The 21,494-nt window shown below is 40.6% G+C and overlaps 1 protein-coding gene across 10 annotated transcripts in view; it reads right to left on the reverse strand.

Annotated features, from left to right (window-relative positions):
• stxbp5b (syntaxin binding protein 5b (tomosyn)) overlaps positions 1-21,494 on the reverse strand; it is a 30,115-nt gene that overhangs the window by 7,721 nt on the left and 900 nt on the right. For 3 of the 10 annotated variants that reach the window (XM_076877893.1, XM_012922647.4, XM_076877895.1), the window contains exons 2-20: positions 20,511-20,608; positions 14,166-14,247; positions 13,696-13,796; positions 12,358-12,492; positions 9,199-9,262; positions 7,884-7,967; positions 7,366-7,489; positions 7,027-7,105; positions 6,332-6,486; positions 6,167-6,239; positions 5,732-5,879; positions 5,568-5,635; positions 5,397-5,437; positions 4,545-4,765; positions 4,211-4,395; positions 3,854-3,979; positions 3,458-3,606; positions 2,607-2,690; positions 2,107-2,169 (exon numbers count right to left, since the gene is read on the reverse strand). In XM_076877893.1, the coding sequence (XP_076734008.1) occupies positions 2,107-2,169; positions 2,607-2,690; positions 3,458-3,606; positions 3,854-3,979; positions 4,211-4,395; positions 4,545-4,765; positions 5,397-5,437; positions 5,568-5,635; positions 5,732-5,879; positions 6,167-6,239; positions 6,332-6,486; positions 7,027-7,105; positions 7,366-7,489; positions 7,884-7,967; positions 9,199-9,262; positions 12,358-12,492; positions 13,696-13,796; positions 14,166-14,247; positions 20,511-20,608 (2,080 nt within the window). Of the gene's footprint in view, positions 1-1,829; positions 1,878-1,969; positions 2,027-2,106; positions 2,170-2,606; positions 2,691-3,457; positions 3,607-3,853; positions 3,980-4,210; positions 4,396-4,544; positions 4,766-5,396; positions 5,438-5,567; positions 5,636-5,731; positions 5,880-6,166; positions 6,240-6,331; positions 6,487-7,026; positions 7,106-7,365; positions 7,490-7,883; positions 7,968-9,198; positions 9,263-12,357; positions 12,493-13,695; positions 13,797-14,165; positions 14,248-20,510; positions 20,609-21,494 lie in introns of all 10 variants that reach the window. The other 7 variants (XM_004540114.4, XM_004540117.4, XM_004540116.3 and 4 more) reach the window with 3 other exon arrangements.

Raw genomic sequence — 21,494 nt, forward strand, 5'->3', positions numbered from 1 at the left:
AGCGCTAGGTTCAAACGAACCTGATGGGCTAAAAGGAGAAAAATGTAAAAAAGAAAAAAGAGCAGTGCATGGACCAAAGTCCTCTCACATGGATCATTATGTGATAAATGTTCCTGGAAGGTAGAGGTTACTTCCTGCCAAAAGTGGCCCGAGAAGGGACAACTGGGGAAGGGTCTAGCTCCAATTGCACTAGAAGGGCTAATGTAACAAATTTCTGAAAACTTCAGCACTGTTTGATAGTACAGTATCAAATAGTACTATCAAACAGTACTGTTTGATATAAATGGATTGTTTGCATAGTTTGAGGTTGGACAGCTGCAGAGATGTATGCTGATCCCTGTTAGAAGCTGAAAAAAACCTACAGTGAGCGCATGTGTATCATAACTGGAACACAGACCAATAGAGAAAGGTGTCTAAAGAACCATGTTTTTACATCATGGAAACGGGGCGTCTGCATTGTTTACATGTGTCAGAAATTACAGCAGGATGCATGACGGCAAGCCAGTGGAAGCAGTGGGACGGTCTGGGTAACGTTCTGCTTTGAGGTTGCTATGGCATTCATGAAGATGCTACTTTGACACATAACCAACCTAAGCATGGTTACAGTCCACATACAGCACTTCACTGTAATAGTAGTTGGCTCTTTTAAGAAGAACAATGCCGAATTGCACCCCCACCCCCAAAAAAATGATTTTTTCCAGGAATATGAAAAGTTGTTGATTTTGCCCTCCAAACTTCCCAGACCTCACTTGAAGTGAACATCTGTGGGAAGTGGTAGAAATAAAAGAAGTCAAATGCGTGCAAGCCCCATCGAGGTAAAGAGCTTAAAGGATCTGCTGCTAAGGTCGTCCTGCCTGATACCACAGGACACCTCTGGAGGTGTCGTAGAGCCCACGTCTCAAAGGGTCAAACAACGAGGCAGACCTACAGAGTATTATGGAGGTAGTTTTAATGTTATAGCTCACTGGTGTATATCTTGTAAATGACTACTTGTAATAAGACGCTAAACTCTTTTGGAAATAACATTACAATTCATCATAATAAAAGCTGATTTTAAGGTGGTGCTTTTGGTTGTTGCCAGTTTCTTTTCTGTACAAATTCCTAAAAGTTGTCTGTTGCAGTCAGTGACCACCCTGAGAGAAACCATGAGAATACAAATGAGGTAGAGAAGCATCACAGACAACCGATAGAGCCTGTAATGTCAAACAAAGCAAGAGGCAGTTGAGAAATAAGGTAATTACAATTCAGTGAACATAGTTATGCAAAGAGAGTAGGTGGAGAGAGAGGAGGAGGGGAAAAAAATAAAAAGAATCAGTGGACAGCCAAACAGTTAACACTGAACTGAAGCCCTGGAATCAAACACACAGAGCAAGTATCTATAGTCCAAGAGAAATCATTTTGATGTTAGTGCTGTAGAGACTGAGGCGAGAAGCAGATTTTCTATGCTTTTGTTTTAGTTTCAAAAAATAAAACAAGAAAAACAAAACACACACAAAAAATAATCCTCAAGTAAAATTTCATTTTTCCATACTATATTCTAAGTTGTGTAACAGCAGTCTACAGTATTTTGGTAAAAATCTGCATAGAAAATCTGCACCTGAAATTGAAGAGTCATCCTGTCATGCACTTGATCAACCTCCCTGATTCATTTTCTACAAAACCCCTACATTATGTGATTAGTGAAAACCGATTTCTTTAATGCAATTATTCCTTTAACTGGCACAGTATGCACAGGCTTGCGTAGGATTAAGGCACAGTGTGGTTAGAACGCCGTCATTCAGAGAGAAAGAGTGAGTAATCACAAAGAATACATCTGAAAGATACAGTACCAAAGTCATTGGCAACCGTCTTGGAAAAGCGCCTGCTTTTCAACTTCACTGGAAATAAGGTTCAAAAATACAAGTCAGAGAACTTTAGTCACCGTCTAAATATTAACTTTTAAAGGGTCATACACTTGAAAATACAATACCCTTCTCTATGAAATTCTGCTTTTTGTCATCATCTGAATTGCAGGGTGAGGTAGAGCCTACATGACAAATGGCAGCCGATATGAAAGACGAATTTCAAAAGAAAATGATACAGTCGGTAGTTCACGCCAAGACTTACCTGAAGTAGGTGATCTGCAGCGGTCCTCTGAGGCATTGGACCCATCGTTGGAATCACAAGTTGCTGCAGGAGCCACAGAAATTGTAATTAAGAGTCAGACAGGATTACGCTGCAGTTAATTCCTATTGCACATGTAGTAACAATAACAGCTCAAGTATTACAAAGGCAATCATACAACGAGGTAATCATTCAATTTAGCAAGTAAGCTCTGCTTCAGTTTACAAATCTACCACAAGTGAGCTCACTAAATGCATCAGTATTGGCTGTCTAGTAGTCAAATCATAGGTGTATACTTTAAAGATACTCTCTCTCTCAAGTCTGAAATTTGACTCCATCCTCACTGGAAATGTCAAAGAAAAGTCTGTACTGAGCTTTGGAGATTTGGGGTGCTATAATAAAACCAGAGAATGTATCTCTATGTGATAAAAGAAAAGGCTTAGAGGAGAACAATGACACTGTGGGTAGGGGAGAAAAAAAAAATCTGACACAACAGGACTTACTGAAGTGAGATGAGCGTCGTTTTTTCATAGACTCAGAATACAAGAAAGAAAGTCTGGACATGCAAGACGTCACAGTTGGAATGTCTTTACCAAATCACAGAGAGAGATCAACAGTAAAAACAGTGAGACAGAAAAATGCCTGAAAATCTAACTGCAAAACAGAAGAAAATGTGAAGTCTCAGCTGCTTGCTGCTGAATTTCTATTTGATTCACTGTTAAAACAGTATATGTTTCCAATAGTGTTCTTGCAATTTGCATAAATTAAAGACTGCTTTTAAAAGGCAACCAAACAAAATGCAGATAAGAGTCCTGCATCTAGCATCAAGCGACTGAGACTAAAAAGAATGAAGACAAACAGTGACTGACAGGATGATTAGGCAAAGAGAGAAAAACACAATAGAAGACATGACAGAAACAGCAAGGCTGAAACAAGTAAACAAGGTTTATGTATTGTTTTGTCAGTAAACAGAATCAAAAGGCAGTGCTATTACAGCAGAGCGGCTCTGCTCAGCTACAGCATCCATTCTAACATGCATGCTCCACTGTCTTTGCTCCTTCCAACTGAACAGATGGAGAATCCGCCAGCGATGCCCCCTGTTGAGGGAGAGGAGCTACTGCAGGGGGCGGTGCTCACAGTGCGAAGTCAGGGCAGCTGCCAAGTGTCAGCTCTGCCTCCCTAACCCACCTCCAACAGCCTCCAAAAGTGTTCAGCAAAAAATAAAGGAATACAAGGAGCGTAGCAAATTATTTACTGTATTTCAGTGAGATAAATGTTATCCAGGGTGACAAGTTCAGCAGAACACAGAGAGAAATCAACAGAAAGAGTGTTTAATTGGTTGAGTGCAGCTCACCTCCGGAAGGCTTTGCTTTACGTGGGGAGCGAGGCTGCCTCTGATAGGGGTCAGATGGGCTGTACAGCTCTGATGTGCCCATATTGAAAAGCAGGGTTTTCTGGAGGTAGTCCACCACAGCCAGACCGTTACTGTTTCCAAACACCACACTGAAAGACAGAAAGGTCAAAGAATGCAGTGGAACTCCAAATTATGATTTAGGCAGGCTTTATTTACTTTTGCACTTGGTTGAAAATGCTTGGTTACAGTGTGCTTTGAGACAGGATATAATTACGATTTCTTTACCCACACAAATTGAGCACAAAAAAGGATACCGAGCTATGAAGACTAGTGAGAGCCCAAAGTGATGTGACCTCATGTCAAAAGCATCAGCTGTATTGAACATAAGAGACTTACAGGCCATAGGAAGAATTGATTGCCAGGCTGGTGATCTGCTGAGGTGGCTCCCCACTCACCCACACCAGCTGGATCACCAGTTCCACCTGGTTGCCCGGAGACTGCTTCAGTGGGGAGCTCCGCACCCTGCATCAAACACACAGCAGGATACGACAGCAGGCTGCAGTTTACACTGGAATAAATTATCATCTATGGGCAAGCTACACTCTGGATCATCATTTTTATTGCTATTACTATTATTATTACTTTAAAAGCATTTTATTAAGAGGATTCTTTTTTTCTTGTGTTTTTCATCTCTTCTGTGACAGCCTGCTTCACAAAAACAGAAGCCAAGGCAAAATTAAAGAAATTCCATACTGTAGACATGGTATATTGTCTCGGGGGCCATCAGAGGAGTTGCTCCCTGTTGATGGCTGAGTGGGAAGCTCACTCTCCTGAGGGCTGGAGGAAGCTCCCGGGGTTGGCAGGGTGGGGGTCTGCTCTCCTCCTGGGTCAGGAGAGTCCACTTCGCTAAACTCACACTGCATTCGCACCTCCAAGAGCTAAACAAGAAATAAAAAGACAAAAAAAAAAAAAAAAAGGCTTGTTCTTGTAAATGTTTATCGACTATTATCCTATTATCTATCCATCCTGACCTTAGGAATAATTTACCCATTCACTCTGTCCATTTATTATGCCCCAAGCAATTTACCTGAACAACTTCAGTGGTAATTTCTTGTTTGCTGAACCTATAGACAATAACATGAGCAGATACTCCAGCCACGCACAGCATCCGGCTCTCGGGACACCAGGACAAGGTCTGGATGGCAAATGGGTCCTCATCTACTATATCTGTGTTTGGCTTCTCCTCCTTTCCACGAGCCCTCTCAAACACCTTGGCAGTCTTCAGCTTGTACAGCACTTGAAGCATTACTGTGGAAGGAAAATAAGGACATGATGATTCACTGCGATCAGTGCACTCTCGATAGCACAGGTTACAACAGGAATCGAGGTGGTGGTGATTAATATTGTTCTTTCAAGGAGCACTACGTTCAAAATCCAAGCAACTAGAATTAGAGATGGGAATTAGTTTGTGAACAAAGAAACCCAGAACATCAGTGACGTAGCAGCTCATCCGGCTCGAAATCCATCAGAATTCACAGGTTATTGTAATGTGTGAAGTACAGAAAGAAAGTGATAAGTTTTCTTGTCATTGGTGTGTTATATTGCACAAACTAATGAGAATTGCAAACAGTAATTTCTAGGACAAAATAATGTAGTTCAACACCAAATAGAAGTGTCTGGGTTCAGTAGCATTATAACTACAGGGTCAGTCGTAACTATGGCCATAAAAAGTCTTAAAATATGTGCACACTTCAGTATGTCGTAGTAACAGTAACCATATAACCAATGGGAACCATCAACCAATAGGACCACTTGATTTTTAAAGTTTTTAATTTAGTGCATGAATACATCTCCTTGGAAGGAAAATTAAAGATAAAGACATGCAAGGATGAACTTTTTGTAGTAAGTAATATACTGCTCTTAACAACAAAATACTCACGTGCAGAAGCATCCCAGAATTTGATTGACCCATCAGCATGTCTATTATAGCAGGGGATAGACAGAATAAAAACAAAACAATTAAACATTTATTACTGAACAAGACCTGTGCACATCTTAAAATAAGTAAGCACGACTCATTATATTATTACTTTATTCAATCAATACAGACCCTGTGATTATAATCTCAGGGTAACTCTGTGTGCCTTGGCCCCAGTTTCCCCCACTAATGGGCCATTCCTGTTAAAAACAAATAAACAAAAATGAAGCTTCTGTCTGCGGTGAAGTCAAATGCTCATGTAAAATTCACACAGACAACACAACTGAGTCATTTACCTTCTTACTGTAACCTTGCCTCTTTTGCCGACAGCCGACAGAGTAAAGTGCAGGAATAAGTTCAGCAGGACAGTCAGCAAAATACTCACAGCAGGTCACCGGTGACTCGTGGATAGTCAGAGGATAAGGGTTTTCAAATATGGGATACCTGTCACGATAATCAGTCACATGTTTACACTAAATATTATACAGCATTATGCTACATGTTCTGATCTGTATGTCAAACTTATAGCTGCGATAATAAATGTTAACAAAAGATGCTAGATTTTGTGTAATGTATTCACCAAAGTTTGAAATTTTAATAAAGTTTATTACACTTTAGAGTGGGCAATGTGGCCATTTGGTGTAGAATCTAGATGCACAATGTAAAATATCCATGTTTTTTGATGCAATATAATTATTAATACAACCACAGCTAGAAAGTTGAATATTTACCCAATCTGTCCGAGGTCTATTACAACTAAATCTTTCTCAAGAAGGACCACCACAGCATAAGGCTCCTGAAAGTCTAGAAAACAAATCGGCAGAAAATTTACATGGATAATGGCATCGTTTCAGTTGGTAACTGCATATGCTGTTCTGACTAGTGTCACAGCTCACCATTTGGATATGGAGTTTCACACAGCGTTAGGAAATCCACAATCGGGTAGTCCATCTCCAGAACAGCAGTGCTCTTTCCGTGCATCACAGTAAGACAGGCTCTCCTCCCCACTGTATCGTAAGACAGACCTCCAGACAGCACCATGAATGGGTCCCTGGGTTTAACAAACACACATATTTTAATAGCTTCTTCAATAAAATTGAATTAGTTGTGGCAGATGAAAAATTACCAGGTGTACTCAGCGGTAAATGGGTAAAGAGGGAAACCAAATTTTACTGTGGTGCTTTCTCTGGGGACTTTTTGGCCCGATTTTGATAGAACCTGTTCTGGGAGGAGCCTACTTTTTAATCATTATTAAAACTATATTAATCCCCGTCCTCAAACGCCTGAGAAAAATGTATTAGATCACTTTCAATGAAATGTTGGCCATTTAGTTAATGGCTTTGACATAAGAGCATCTCTTCAGATGCTGCCAGCTGTGTCAAAAATCATTATATTTAACAAGTATCATGAGACTGTTGCCTTGTCTAATTACTTATTAGACAGGGCTTTTTCATCAGCATAAGGACGCTGTCAAGAAGACTAACCTGTTACATATTCAGAATAACAGGAAAGGACATTTTGAGTACAGGATATGGTTTCAAACTAGCGTCCGTTAAGACACAGGATGGGTGGGAACTACCATCACACTCACCCAGCCCTTGTTGTTTTGTATTCCACTTTCAGGATAGGCTTGCATGGTTCTGGCTTTTTTCCATCCTTAGGCTGCTTTCCTATTGGATTTCAAGATGCCAAAAAAACAAAACAAAACAAATCCCCGAAACAAAAACTCATTATATTTTACATTGCAGGAATACAGTACATATGGTGCATATGTGAACATATGGACATGTCGGCATCCATCTGTTACACATGTCAGGTCTCAAAGACTGGTGGGACTACACTTTATTTAAAAGGCCTATATATAGTTTTTCCATTAATCATGCCTCTGTGAATATAAACAATACAAGTGTGTGTATACAACAGCTCCTACCATGTGGTGTGATGATCTGTGCGGGCTTGGCTGGGGTTCGTACATTCCACGTGGTCAAAGTGCCATCGGAGTGGCTGCAAACAAACTGTTTGCCCTCATGGTGCCAGGCGACTGAGTGGATTGCCTGAGAAACCACGGTAGCCGTTTAACAGAGTGTGATACATAATGTACAAGTAACATATGTTTGACAGTTCAGAATAGCAAAGTAACTCTACATCATTGGGGAAATCAGGGTTTGTCTCAACAAAGGTGATACTTGTCCACGGATAGTTTGGGTCCCTTCAAAAATTCATGAGTAACTAGCAAAATACATGATAATGTTATTTTGAGCTGTTTTCCATTCTCTTAAAATGAAAGAAACCTAAACGTCCATTTCATGTGTCATTATAAAACTTCATGTGTTAACTGATTTACAAAGAAACCCAACAAGACCAAACATGTTTCTCAGACAACAGTGAGGAACACCAGACAAACTAGTTTCCTCACAAGAACTGGAACAAAGGAAAACAATGCCTTACCTCATCATAATTGTAGCGGTAGTCAGCTTTTTTGCACTTCAAATCCCACAGCACTACTATCCCAGACTCAAATCCAATCAGAAGCTGAAATAACAAGAGAAGCAAAGCAAGTAAGGCTCAGCTGACTGCTGTTAAACTACATTCTGCACAAAACTGGTTCATAATGAATTCACTTTATGAATGTATGACAGTTATTTATTTTACATTCCCTAGTAGACTTTTATGACATTGCTTAAGATGGCATAAGATGCAATATTCTGACATTTACACACTGTAAGAAGCAACTAAGTTTTCACTTACTATGCAATCATGTAAACACTAGAGTAGCTTATAACTATTTTTTCAATAGTTAGGAATTTCCTTGTGAGAACAGGCTAAAAGATACGCATAAACCCTTTGAAATGGCCTGTAAGAGGCAAATAGAAGGGTCTGCATACGAGCGTAGGTGTTTTTGCATTTTTGGCTCTATATGATGTGAGAAAGGATATCCTTAATATGGTCACCTCAGACGAATATTGTCTGCTGTTCAAACTGTGTTTGCAGGGGGCAGGCCAATAGAAAGACAGCTGGCTTAAATTGGGGCTTGTTCAAGACAGTGAATGAAATGAGGGGGCGCACCAAGATGATCATTTTCACCTCTAAATAACGCAGAGCTACTCCAAAAGAACTTAACAGTGAGATTCCAGAAATAAAAATCCAATTCATATGCTTCATAGGTATGAGCTATAATACTCTGTGTATTTATTTCTTTTAACAAAAGTGCAATTTATTTGCAGTGTCCCGGAAAAGCACTACTCTAACAACAAACTTAAATTTCAGCAAATGCCCAACTGGTGATAGCAGTAACATGAATTCCTGTGCCAAATTGTCTACCAGCAACTAGTAGCAAATTATAATAGTCAACCCAAATGCTCCTAGTTGTTGTTGTCGCTGCCTTTTTTACAGTCACAGTGGTAGCCTACTCTGCGCCATCACTGCAGACTGTCCTATCTTTAGCTCTAGGAAAACAGTAACTGCTAGTTGAGGTAAAACATCATTACCTATGATCCAAAGCAGGAATGTCCCCTGCAATCCATCTTTATCTAACTGATTATCTCCAGTTCACTTAATCACTTAAGTGGAACTTTAACTTTCTTGAATTAAAAGCAAGCCTATATTTCTTTTAAAAGACATGAACTTTTACATTATATAACTGAACAGTCTCTGAGATCCAACTAAAAATCATTTCCAGCTCTGCTTCTCCACATAACATCATCAGATGACGTACAATTGTTTATCTTCTCTATAGGCAATGTAATGTTCAGCTATCAGTTACCTTGCCCTCATCCATGGGGTTATCACTGATGTGCACAACAGGCCCTGGGTGTGTCTTGGTGGATCTGTCAGAGAAAGAAAGAAATGGGAGACAGTCCAAGTCAATTTAGGTATATTTGCCACTGATGAGTAAAATGTATCTGATAAATATAGTGATACAGTGGAGCTTTTAGAGGGCGGTAAGATAGAGGCAATTAGGAAAGACATCCAAAATGTAAGCCCCAATCTTTGGTCTTGCACAGAGAAAAAAAGGACAAGATAATAAGATGAAAATGTGCATCAGCGCACCAGAGGGGAGGAAAAAAAAAAAAAAAAATAGCCATGACATATGAGAGAGACAAACAGCGAGGGAGAGGGAGAGTAGGGTCACATGAGGGTCTATGAGAGATTATAGTGTTTCAAGACAGGATCACCGTGGCAACAGAGCAAGGGGCATGGAGGAAGTGAAGGTCTGGCCTAAAGAAAGTGTTGCTGCCTCTGAGTGTGGTCTGGCTCCAGCGGCTAATGATCTCATTGCTGCTGCTGATGAGTCGATACAGTCAGTGATGTCGCAGTGAATAAAAGGAAGGGATGGAGCGGAATATGAACTCCAGCCGGTAATCACCACATTGTGATACACCCGCACCACAAACACCAGGCTTAATAACCAGTTCTCATGTTTGTGAACTGGATTTTATTGTAATAAAGATTATTTTAACCTAGACTGTTAACTGACGGAATCGTCGGTAAACATTACTTTAAATTAACTAGTTAAAACTGAGTTTCATTTCCAGCATAACACCAGATATGATCATTAGCGCCATACACAGCGTTTCTATCCACTGTAGGAGAGTCCACGAGTTTCCAAAGGCAACAAGCTATGAAGCAGAGCGTGGAAAAGACGATTCTATCAGAGGTTCTACAAAGACATAACTGAATATTTCGCTTTAGATTTCACACCACATCGTTTCTTTTCATCTTCAAAATCAAGACAAGCTAAATCATTTCCCCATCTCCACTTCCTGCATCTGACACATTTATCTAAGAGGACGGCATACTTTGCTCTGACACTTTCAACTCCAGGATCTAAAAGAGCAATTTATCCGATTTCACCAGCAGCCTCATACACACGCACACCTTTATGCAACCAATTTTAGCTGCCAGTCACTTTCTAAAATAATCTTTTTTAGCTCGCTGGTGGGCACATGGAAAATAAAATTGCTTGGAAAAACTTCTACTGACTAAAGTTTTCATTTAGAGAAAAATAGTAATTTCACTACCCCTTTTAAGCCCCAATCAAGGGCTCAGAATGGGCAAATTTTGTGGTAGACATGTAACCAGTCCTTTTAAGACATGTACTTCTTTCTGTTAATCTGAATGACCTGAGTTCATGTATCAATGTGTACTTTGATCACTTCACAGCGAGTCATGACGGCAATCTTACTAGATTGTACCAGTAACATTTTGGTATCACTTTGCAAACCACCCAATTCGGAATACATTCAGTTACTTTAAGAGTATCAACGGTATATTAACATTATATTAAAAAAAACAAAAACTTCTGGCACCTGCATTTAGTCTCACTTTGCTCAAACTAATCTCACAGCCTCAAAGCGACTTCTTTATGTTGTCCCGACACAAAACAGTTTTATGACACTGCTTGCTAATGAGATTTGAGGTTAACAGTTCGTTTTTTTTTCGTTTCAGCCATTTCTAGAAGTCGGTCTTCTGTGTTCCTAACATGCATGAAATGTCAGACAGCACAACAGCAGTAATTTCATCATTTGCTTGTAATGAATTGTCCCCAATACATTTTACTGAGGTGTGCATGAATGAGGTCCATGAAATGATCAAAGTACCTATATAACACACTATATGAACAAAAGTAATAATTCACTGCCTAATCTTTAATTTCAGGTGTATTCCTACTGCCACAGGTGTATTAAATCAAGCATCTATCCATACAGTCTGCCTTTACAAATATTTGTCAAATAATGGCTAATTCCAAAGAGCTCTCTGAATACCAATGTGGTACTATAATAAGATGCCGCTGTTGCAACAACTTTGTGAAATTACTTCCCTCCTGGATATTCCACAATCAACTGTAAGTGGTATTGCAAATTGGAAGTGTTTAGGAACCACAGTAACTCAGCCACGCAGAGGCAAACCACACAAAGTTACAGAACTGCGTTGAGGCGCATAGAGTGTAAAATTGTCCAATGGATTGCCGAGTCAATATTCACAAAGCTCCAAACATCATCTTGAATTATCATCAGCACTAAACATGTGTGCTGGGATCTTCGTGGCATGGTTTTTCGTAGTGGAGCAGCTCCAGTAGGTATAATGTGCAGGTGGTCTGGTACTTTCATCTACACAGTGTAGGTGGCATTGAAAGACACAGACTTAATGTCTTTTACAGAACTGTTAAATGTTGCACAGTTATAATGGCTCAGTCTGTACTAATGGGAATGCTGGAGGGATGACCCAAACGACTGAATTCCTAAACTTTATCTAGCAAAATAACTTTGCTAGATATTGCAAGTATGAAGAGCGCGTCGACCTGCCAGTGCTGCCCTGTTTGACCAGAAATTATTTTTATTATCACTTGTTAAATTATGTATCAAGTAAATAATCCACCATTTAGCAAAGCTGTTTAAAAATGATCACTTTAAATTCCTGTGTGCTGGGAAAACCTGTATTCGATACACGAAAATGCTATCATAACCAGAAAAGATACTGATAGTGATTTTATCCACCTCGATCATACACCTGCATGTGACATTAAATGGGAACCCCTCAGAAGATGCAGGATGTGATGTAAAATTCCTTGCAAACTTTACAGTGGGTGTTTACACGAGGGAGTGGGTGACACAGGATGGGTCACTGGGGTTATGAAGTGGGCACTTCCTATCAGAGATGTTTGCTGCCAGATTTAACAGAACACCTCCAGAAGTCTCAACTGCAAGTCCTGGCATGGCACAATCACCACCTCCATACCGCCCTCATACCGATCAGAGCTACAGTATTCTCAGCTTACAGGACTAACTGTTTCTGCAAGTGCCGGCAACCGCATTCCTTTGCAATTTTGAGTTTCCTGGTCGAGTGTCAGCTGCACAAAGAAGATATGCAAATAGTGAGTGAGTAATGGGAGGAGGGGTGTAGTTGTGAAATACAGACTCACAGTTCGATGGCTTTGTTCCACATAATAACGTAGCCTGAGAGAGTGAAGGACTCCACGTTGACAATGTGGATGTTTCCTCTTTCTGTGCCGATGTACAGCCATTTGCTCTGGAAGGGCAGGTGGCAGTATGTGATTCTGGAAGAGATCAAGATCCATCACAACCAGGCTTTTTATTATCTCATGACTCAGTTGGCATCAGACGGTTACCCTTGTCCCTAATCACGCTGGTCCAACTGGAAGAAGAAGCAAGTGAGTAAGATTTAATTACAAAGGCCTTGCACTGTGTCACACTAATGAACCCAGACTATATATAGATCAGTTGGGGGGAACAGCAGAGTAAATACTGTTGCCTATTCTCAACTGGGTGAAAGAAGAATCCAGTCATACACAACATTTACTATCTGAAATAGAATGAACCTGCAAAAATGTTTAGTCTTTTGCTATTAGTCTGTACCTTAATTGTGATTTTTTTTTTTCCAGAGGAAATCTGGAGTCATTTTTAAATGAACTTGGAAATACTGACTTAACAAAAAGTGTGGAGTTTCTTTTAACAGACCTGATGGTTTAAACCATGAAGATGCTGCAAAATATCTGTAGCAACTGTTAAATGAAAGGAAAAGTAGCACACAGTCAAAATATACTGCCATTTAAGTCAGTTTACTGCTCATTTTTGTCTTGCCATTTCAGTGCAAATATGTCCCACTGGATTATAGAATACAATAACTTTATTATCAACATCAATGGGAAATTGTCTTCTGTTCACTAAGCAATAAACAAAATGAATCAAATCCCTTCACATCAACCCACATTCATACATACACGCATATAAAACTTCAACATAACAACAATAAAAACACATCACAGCATCTCATTATTCAGTATACCGATTGGCTCTTGGCACAAATGATCCCTTATATACTGCGGTGAACACCGGGTCAGCAGCAGATAGCCGCTCCCCTGGGTGGGATCATCTTATGTTTCCGGTGTTCCTATAGCATTATTATAATGTCCTTCTGGCCAACATAAAATTTCTGCTACATTTGAAAGAGGGTCTGAACAGAGAGAGGGAAAGAAAATCTGCAGGCCAAAAATCCAAATAATGAGCTGAGAAAAATCGCAAAGCTGGGTGATAAAAATCTGTGGGTGCCACATTCCTTCTAAAATGTAGTAATTTGATGCATTGTTAATACTGAACCATTAGTCACAGATTTTCCTTATTGGCTAAAAACAGCTGGTGCAGCCCCACAGCATGTGGCCAGCTGTGAAGGCAAATTTTGTTCACATCAGATGCAGTGTTGCAGCAAATGCAGCAGCAGACAAACAAACACATTACTGTACCTCTCCCTGTTAAACTTGAGTGAATGCAGGATAGCAGGGATTTTTTGCCTCAGGTTCCACAGGTGGATGCTGTCATCAGCTAAGGCACTCACCAGCGCCCCCTGTGGTGACGGTGATAAACAGAGCAGTTATTTGCGTTGAGAAAACATCATGTGGCTTGGCATTGACACTTTATATGGCTGTATCACAAGCATGTGATATAAAGCTCGTAGACTCTACAGTATAAAGTGTGCTGAAGTAAAATTAGCTCAAAGAGACAATATTCAAGTAAAGTCAACTGAATTGAACTGAAATGAATACAGGTTACACCACTAGCATTACTTTTAATCGATGTATAAAAGCACATTCATCAATAGATTCATGGCTGGGTGTGTGAGGAGAGGAGTGAACAGGCTGGGAGCGAAGAGGTGGTGAGGAGGAGGAGAGAGAAAATCAAACAAGGACACAAGGAACAGGTAATGACAACAAACCTCGTTGATCAGGAACTGGAGCTGGATGACAGCAGCGTTGCTCTCGTGCTGACAGTAGCACTCCACCCCTGCACGGCCAAAGCTAAAAAAGTTTGCTCAGTCAAAGAAAACTGGAAAGGTGCCAGGAAGGTTCATGCAGAAATCGAGGAAAACCTACTTTAAAAATGCTGCAACTTTTCTAATATAATTTCATACAAAAAGATGAAAGTGACAATTGCTATTTCCAGCCTTCTGTGATTTTTTCTAATCAAAGGTTCTTAAGTTCTTTGTTTGTTTTTTCTGAACTAAATGGAAGTTGACATTTTCCGCTTGCATTCCTAAAAAGGCACAGGCAAAAGCATGTAACACACTAAACTGATGAGTTATAAATAAAATCAGTGGGCCCTGTCTCCCTCATATATTCACATGCGTCAGCCACTGTGACGGCAGCATGATTAACTTCACACTCACCTCTCTCTATTGGACTGTTAAGTTTAACTTAGAGAATCTCTGCCTGCTTAATTTGTCCATTCAGAAGCAATCAGGCTGCTCGTTCAGCTAATAAAAGACACGGGGCATCACAAATTATGAACAGTGCAAAAGTCAGACGCATTGCCACGTAAGCATCGGGGCTGTAACGCCTCAGATAAAAACCTCCAAAATACTTTCACAAGCAGCTGAATAATCACAAGAGAAATTGGGGGAAATCCTTTCAACTAGCCTCTAATCACTCTCAGAGACATATGTGCACTGAGTTGTGCATGCAAGCACAAAAGGAGGAGGAAACCACAAGAGCACTAATCATACAGCCAGTCTATGAACAGACAGACAGACCACAGAGACAAAAAAAAAGGTGCAGTGTTTCTCATACTATTAATGTTAGCATGCAAAAGAAATGCTCCAAAGACTGGCAGCTATGTCGACTAAAACCATTTTAAGGCTCAAATAGTATGATTCTGTACAGGATTAAACAAGCAAGCAGTGATCAAACAATCCCTCAGTTCCTTAAACAAACTAAGGTGGGGTTCAGGACACCGTTTCAGGATGGGCTCAACAGTGGACATCAGGTCGTTATATGACAGTGGTAAACTCAGACTATTAGAGTCAAGACTTTTTTAGCTGGCGCCAGTCGAAGGCTGTGGGCAACTGACCTCACATTCACCCACGACCTTTGTGTCCAGTTTTAGCTCCTGGCATTGCAGGTTGTGTACAACATTTGTCAAAATTATTAATGGTTATCATGTTTCCATAGGTCCACAATGAACGAGGAGGAGGAGGAAGAGTCATTAAGTCCATTGCATACCCTCTGGTGATGCATAAATAAGAGCATAAGAGCAGAGAGGTAGCTGAAAAACCAAGAATGGTAATATTTAACAGTGTTTTCATCATATTTCTGTAATCCAGTGGGGGTCATTTAAGCAACCAGGCAACAGTGAACACGAAGTATGTGTTGTTTTCCAGTGATTATCAACTTTTCGCTGTAAGTATTGTAAAACTGATTCAGCTGCAATATAGGTTAATAGTACTGCTGAGCAAAGCTACTTTCTAGGCTAGCAGGAAATTACTAACACGAACCTCACAACAAGATGTTATCACTGCGGGGAGCGAGTGCATTCTTTTCTAACTTCCTGCCACACTACATGATCAAAAGCTTAGGGGCCACAGGTATAATCTACATAGTAATAGACCATCTATACAACAATACATGTTTCTCTTTATTTCTTAATTTCATTGGCAGTGTGGACACAGGAAGATGGGTCACACCACAAAACAAAAAAGCTCAAAATGCTAGTTCCTGTCTCACACTGTTGGTCATATGGTAACTTTCATATGATTTGCTTTTCTCTTAAATTAAGTAACTTCCTAAGTTGAGTAATCAGTTAGTTGATTGCAAGGTTCCAGTTTTTGAGAGGTGAAGAGTTCCTGCTGCTTCTTGTCCTGAATTAATTAACGTTTTGGACTGCAAGACAACACAGCGATGAACTGACTGGATATTAGCTTTGTCTGATTAAATAAAATGCTTTATCCGTTATTAAATAGCATTATATTTTGTAATTAAGATTTCGACTTCCTTGGCACAAAAGTGGGGAAATCAATCACACAAACAACACAAATATACAGAAAATATTGGTAATATTGGAAGTCTCTATTTGTGCGTCCTACTGAATAGATCAACTCTCTGAGCAACTGTATTGACCTGCACTTTAAGATTTCCAGTCATACTATTAAATCAAATACATTTTGAGAATTTAGAAAACCATTATCTGGTAATCAATCATGAAATCAATAGCAGCGCCGTAAGCACATCACAGGATAGCACAAGTCACGAGTGGGAAATTCATCTTCCCAAGAGACCACATGAGAAACTGGGAATGGTGTTGAGCTGAACGCAATTCTGCTCAATATTAATTTTATCTCTTTATAAGCTGCTGCTAGTAAGAGTAGATGTTCCAATGAGGCCCAAATTGTGGCCCCTTGGGAAAGTTAAAGGCCCACTCTTGACCTAAACTGACCCCTCACTGGGCCTACAAAAGAGAAATAGTTTTGAATACATACAGTGGGGCAAAAAAGTATTTAGTCAGCCACCGATTGTGCAAGTTCCCCCACCTAAAATGATGACAGAGGTCAGTAATTTGCACCAGAGGTACACTTCAACTGTGAGAGACAGAATGTGGAAAAAAAATCCATGAATTCACATGGTAGGATTTGTAAAGAATTTATTCGTAAATCAGGGTGGAAAATAAGTATTTGGTCAATAAGAAAAATACAACTCAATACTTTGTAACATAACCTTTGTTGGCAATAACAGAGGTCAAACGTTTACTATAGGTCTTTACCAGGTTTGCACACACAGTAGCTGGTATTTTGGCCCATTCCTCCATGCAGATCTTCTCGAGAGCAGTGATGTTTTGGGGCTGTCGCTGAGCAACACGGACTTTCAACTCCCGCCACAGATTTTCTATGGGGTTGAGGTCTGGAGACTGGCTAGGCCACTCCAGGACTTTCAAATGCTTCTTACGGAGCCACTCCTTTGTTGCCCGGGCGGTGTGTTTTGGATCATTGTCATGTTGGAAGACCCAGCCTCGTTTCATCTTCAAAGTTCTCACTGATGGAAGGAGGTTTTGGCTCAAAATCTCACGATACATGGCCCCATTCATTCTGTCCTTAACACGGATCAGTCGTCCTGTCCCCTTGGCAGAAAAACAGCCCCATAGCATGATGTTTCCACCCCCATGCTTCACAGTAGGTATGGTGTTCTTGGGATGCAACTCAGTATTCTTCTTCCTCCAAACACGACGAGTTGAGTTTATACCAAAAAGTTTTACTTTGGTTTCATCTGACCACATGACATTCTCCCAATCCTCTGCTGTATCATCCATGTGCTCTCTGGCAAACTTCAGACGGGCCTGGACATGCACTGGCTTCAGCAGCGGAACACGTCTGGCACTGCGGGATTTGATCCCCTGCCGTTGTAGTGTGTTACTGATGGTGACCTTTGTTACTTTGGTCCCAGCTCTCTGCAGGTCATTCACCAGGTCCCCCCGTGTGGTTCTGGGATCTTTGCTCTCCGTTCTCATGATCATTTTGACCCCACGGGATGAGATCTTGCGTGGAGCCCCAGATCGAGGGAGATTATCAGTGGTCTTGTATGTCTTCCATTTTCTGATGATTGCTCCCACAGTTGATTTTTTTCACACCAAGCTGCTTGCCTATTGTAGATTCACTCTTCCCAGTCTGGTGCAGGTCTACAATACTTTTCCTGGTGTCCTTCGAAAGCTCTTTGGTCTTGGCCATGGCGGCGTTTGGGGTCTGACTGTTTGAGGCTGTGGACAGGTGTCTTTTATACAGATGATGAGTTCAAACAGGTGCCATTCATACAGGTAACGAGTGGGGGACGGATAAGCTTCTTACAGAAGACGTTACAGGTCTGTGAGAGCCTGAGATTTTCCTTGTTTGAGGTGACCAAATACTTATTTTCCACCCTGATTTACGAATAAATTCTTTACAAATCCTACCATGTGGATTCATGGATTTTTTTTTCACATTCTGTCTCTCACAGTTGAAGTGTACCTCTGGTGCAAATTACTGACCTCTGTCATCATTTTAAGTGGGGGAACTTGCACAATCGGTGGCTGACTAAATACTTTTTTGCCCCACTGTAAGCTACACCCATTAAGGTAGCTAATGTGTCTTTTTAGACTACTGTTGCTGCTAACTGCACCAAACATTAAATTTAAACAAAACTATGGGTGTCTCACTCAAAGCCACTGGGGTTAACTTTTCTGACGAAAACCCTGCAGATGCATTTTTTTTACCCATGTATGAAAGGAAAGCACACTTTAGTCCTAATGTCACAAAGTTTGACATATCACAGCAGATGCCAAATAATTTGCTCTCGTAACCTTCTTAAGGATATCCCCCCATGTCCCTAAAAACATCACACACTTCAGTCATACCCTATGAACGTCAACACTTCCCTGTTCGGTAAACCACTGTGGTTCACCACAGCATTTCAACATCAGCAGGTTTTCTCACAAAGTCAACAGATGATACGCATGACAGGAAGTTCTCTTTCATGCTAGTTTACCAATAGAAGACTGATAATGTCTTTAGTAGTCTTTCTACAAGTGCAGATATTAATACCAAAAAAGAAGGAACTACAGCGTAGTGAAGCAGGTACAGCATTTCTACTCTGAAAACCTTCAAAAACAAATTCTGACTTCTACCACGATCAGACCAGCCTTTACCTAATAAAATACTGATTTTGCAAAAAGTTAAAATTAATATATTTATATTGGGTTCACTAATTAAAGTATGCAGGGAGAAAACACAGCTTCAAATGTTAGGTTTTTCCTGCTCATCACCCTGTATAATGTTAGTGAGTGAGTATATCCCTAATGTGGTCATCTAAGGAAGTCATCCATGTCTACACAGCACAGAAGAACCACCCACCTGCTGTTCAAACATTCTGTTTGCCAAGTGCAACCAGTCAGAGGAGAGCTGGCTTGTCTATACATGTGTGCTTTTACACTAATGACACACATCAAATGAAAAAGCCGGTATCAAACCAGGGACCTCTTATGCTTATAGCATCGGCAACCAAACAAAATATATCCCAAGTACTCAGCTATTGGATCAACCATGATGTCTAGTTTTTAAAAAAGTTCAAGATGTGTACGGTCACCGCACACAAAGATTATCTGCATGTGCTTAAACACGAGATGTGATGGTTTTATAATTGCCAAAACTGCACTGGAAAGAGCACGGAAATGTCTAGAGTTACACACTGATTAAAACGCTGTAGTAGAGGCAGATCTTGTAAAAGCAGACATTTATTGCTTGTAGACACCTCATTGAACTTATGTCTACTGAGCTGTGGCAGCAGTTCCAAACTCCAGGGGCAGTGAGGTGGATCGATACAGACCATCTTTTGATAAATGGACCAATTGCCTGAATGACAGTAATCCCATCAGCTCCACCTTGCACATTAGGACAACATGGAAGCAGTGTATGTTCTGTGGGAGTAGCCCTGTGAAAAAACAGCATGCCCTCTTAATCTAGAGAGTGGATAATGATGAGGACAAAGCCACTTAATGAAAATCTAAACAAGGCAGGTGGGCTTCTTAAGCAGGATACCAGCACAAAGGGAAACCCTGAGCTGATACACTAATAGGTCAGCCCTGAAGGCGTAACCTGGATATGAGTAGACTATCACATGCAGTGTTTAATAGCCTGGAATCCAGGGGCAGTTCTGCTGCTGTGAGTCACGGATGTTAGCTGTAAAAGCAAATTTTTATCCTTCAAAACAAAGAAATACGAAACTGACTTCCAACTGCCTGAGGGGCCACACAGCACTGTGGCAGCTTGATTGTGTGTGCATGTCGTGCAAGTCCAGTTATGTTTACAGCACATATGAAGTGGCATCCTGGCACTGACTGGGCAGCACAGTTGATGAGGTTGGCTCCTCGGCATATGGCAGAGGAGCTGTTCATGCTACTGCAGAGATACCACTAATGAGCCTGGGTGCTCCAGGAGAAGGAGGCTGCTGGTTGCACAGAAACACATCCTAAGCCTAAGAACTCAGATTCCTTTAGCTTGTTTTGGAGATTCTTTTTTTTGTAGCGTTGGATGACAATAGACAGAAAGGATCATTTACTCTGTGAACTCCCGTGCCTTTGTGGAATGCTGAATGGCAACTTAAGTGGAAAAATGTTCCTGGAAATGATTCCAGGAACTTGGACACGGATTTACTTTCCTTACACATGTGTGCCACGACTGTGTGGGTGAGAGTGTTTTTTTGGTTTTTTTTTTAAAAAGTAAACCTTTACTTTCCTTGCATGACTCTTCACATGGGAAAAAGGATACAGCCTCAAAGCTCCAGTCTGAGTCCCAATGGCCAAGATTTTCTGTACGGGGTCAAAAGCCATTGAGGATGGTTGATATGGAAAGCCATGACGCACAGTCTGCAGGAAAAAAAGAAGAAGCAGAATTTACATTAGACCTTAAGCCAGCTATTCGATCATCTCCTACACAGTCAAGCTGACATTAAAAAATTATAGTCTCCAAGAAATGCAATCCATCAATGTGGAAAATGTGCTCTATTATCAAAAGAAATTAGATAAAGCATAAACATTATTGAAATATCTTTCTCATGGCTACTTGATATCTGTGAAGTATTAATTTTGGAAAACAACAGTAAAACTCAATATGACAACCTTGAGCTGGACTTTTATTGTCAGAATCTTGCAGTAGCTTATCCTCCAAATTATTATCATCATCAGGCATCTATAACCCAATTGTTTCAGGTTGGAAACGTTGCTCAATCATCCATAAGCTCTCTGCAGCCTGCAGCAGGATTACATAACAGGTAATGCCATGGCCCTGTAACCCGGGGACCTGACCTGTTCTGCTCCCAGCTGGAGTTGAAGCTAGTGGGCGAAACCTTTCCAGGCAGCCCTAACAGTCTGCATTACTAAACCGTGCATGATTAAAAAACAAGGCTGGGGAGCTCTTGTGTAGTGACCTGTGAGGTTATGATTTAAATGATCAGTTTTATTTATTTATTTTGCCAAAGCTGTTCACTCACATGCTCTTATGCACTGTACCCACAAAGATTATGCTCTGAAGCGATTGCTGCACTCGTGGATGGTGGTGGCTTAGTATAAAAATCCAAGTAGAAGTTTAGCTGAAGGTAAGAGAGGTGCTGGATATTTACTAGAGTTGGAGTTTTTGCAATAAAAAGTGTTCTTCTCACCACCTTTGAAACATAACATGGGAAATTTGCAGTGGATCCACTATTAATATGATAAACGAAATACAGGCTGCAGATGTTGCCCTCAACAACTCGCA

Source organism: Maylandia zebra, linkage group LG19, assembly GCF_041146795.1.
Source record: "Maylandia zebra isolate NMK-2024a linkage group LG19, Mzebra_GT3a, whole genome shotgun sequence".
NCBI lineage: Eukaryota > Metazoa > Chordata > Actinopteri > Cichliformes > Cichlidae > Maylandia > Maylandia zebra.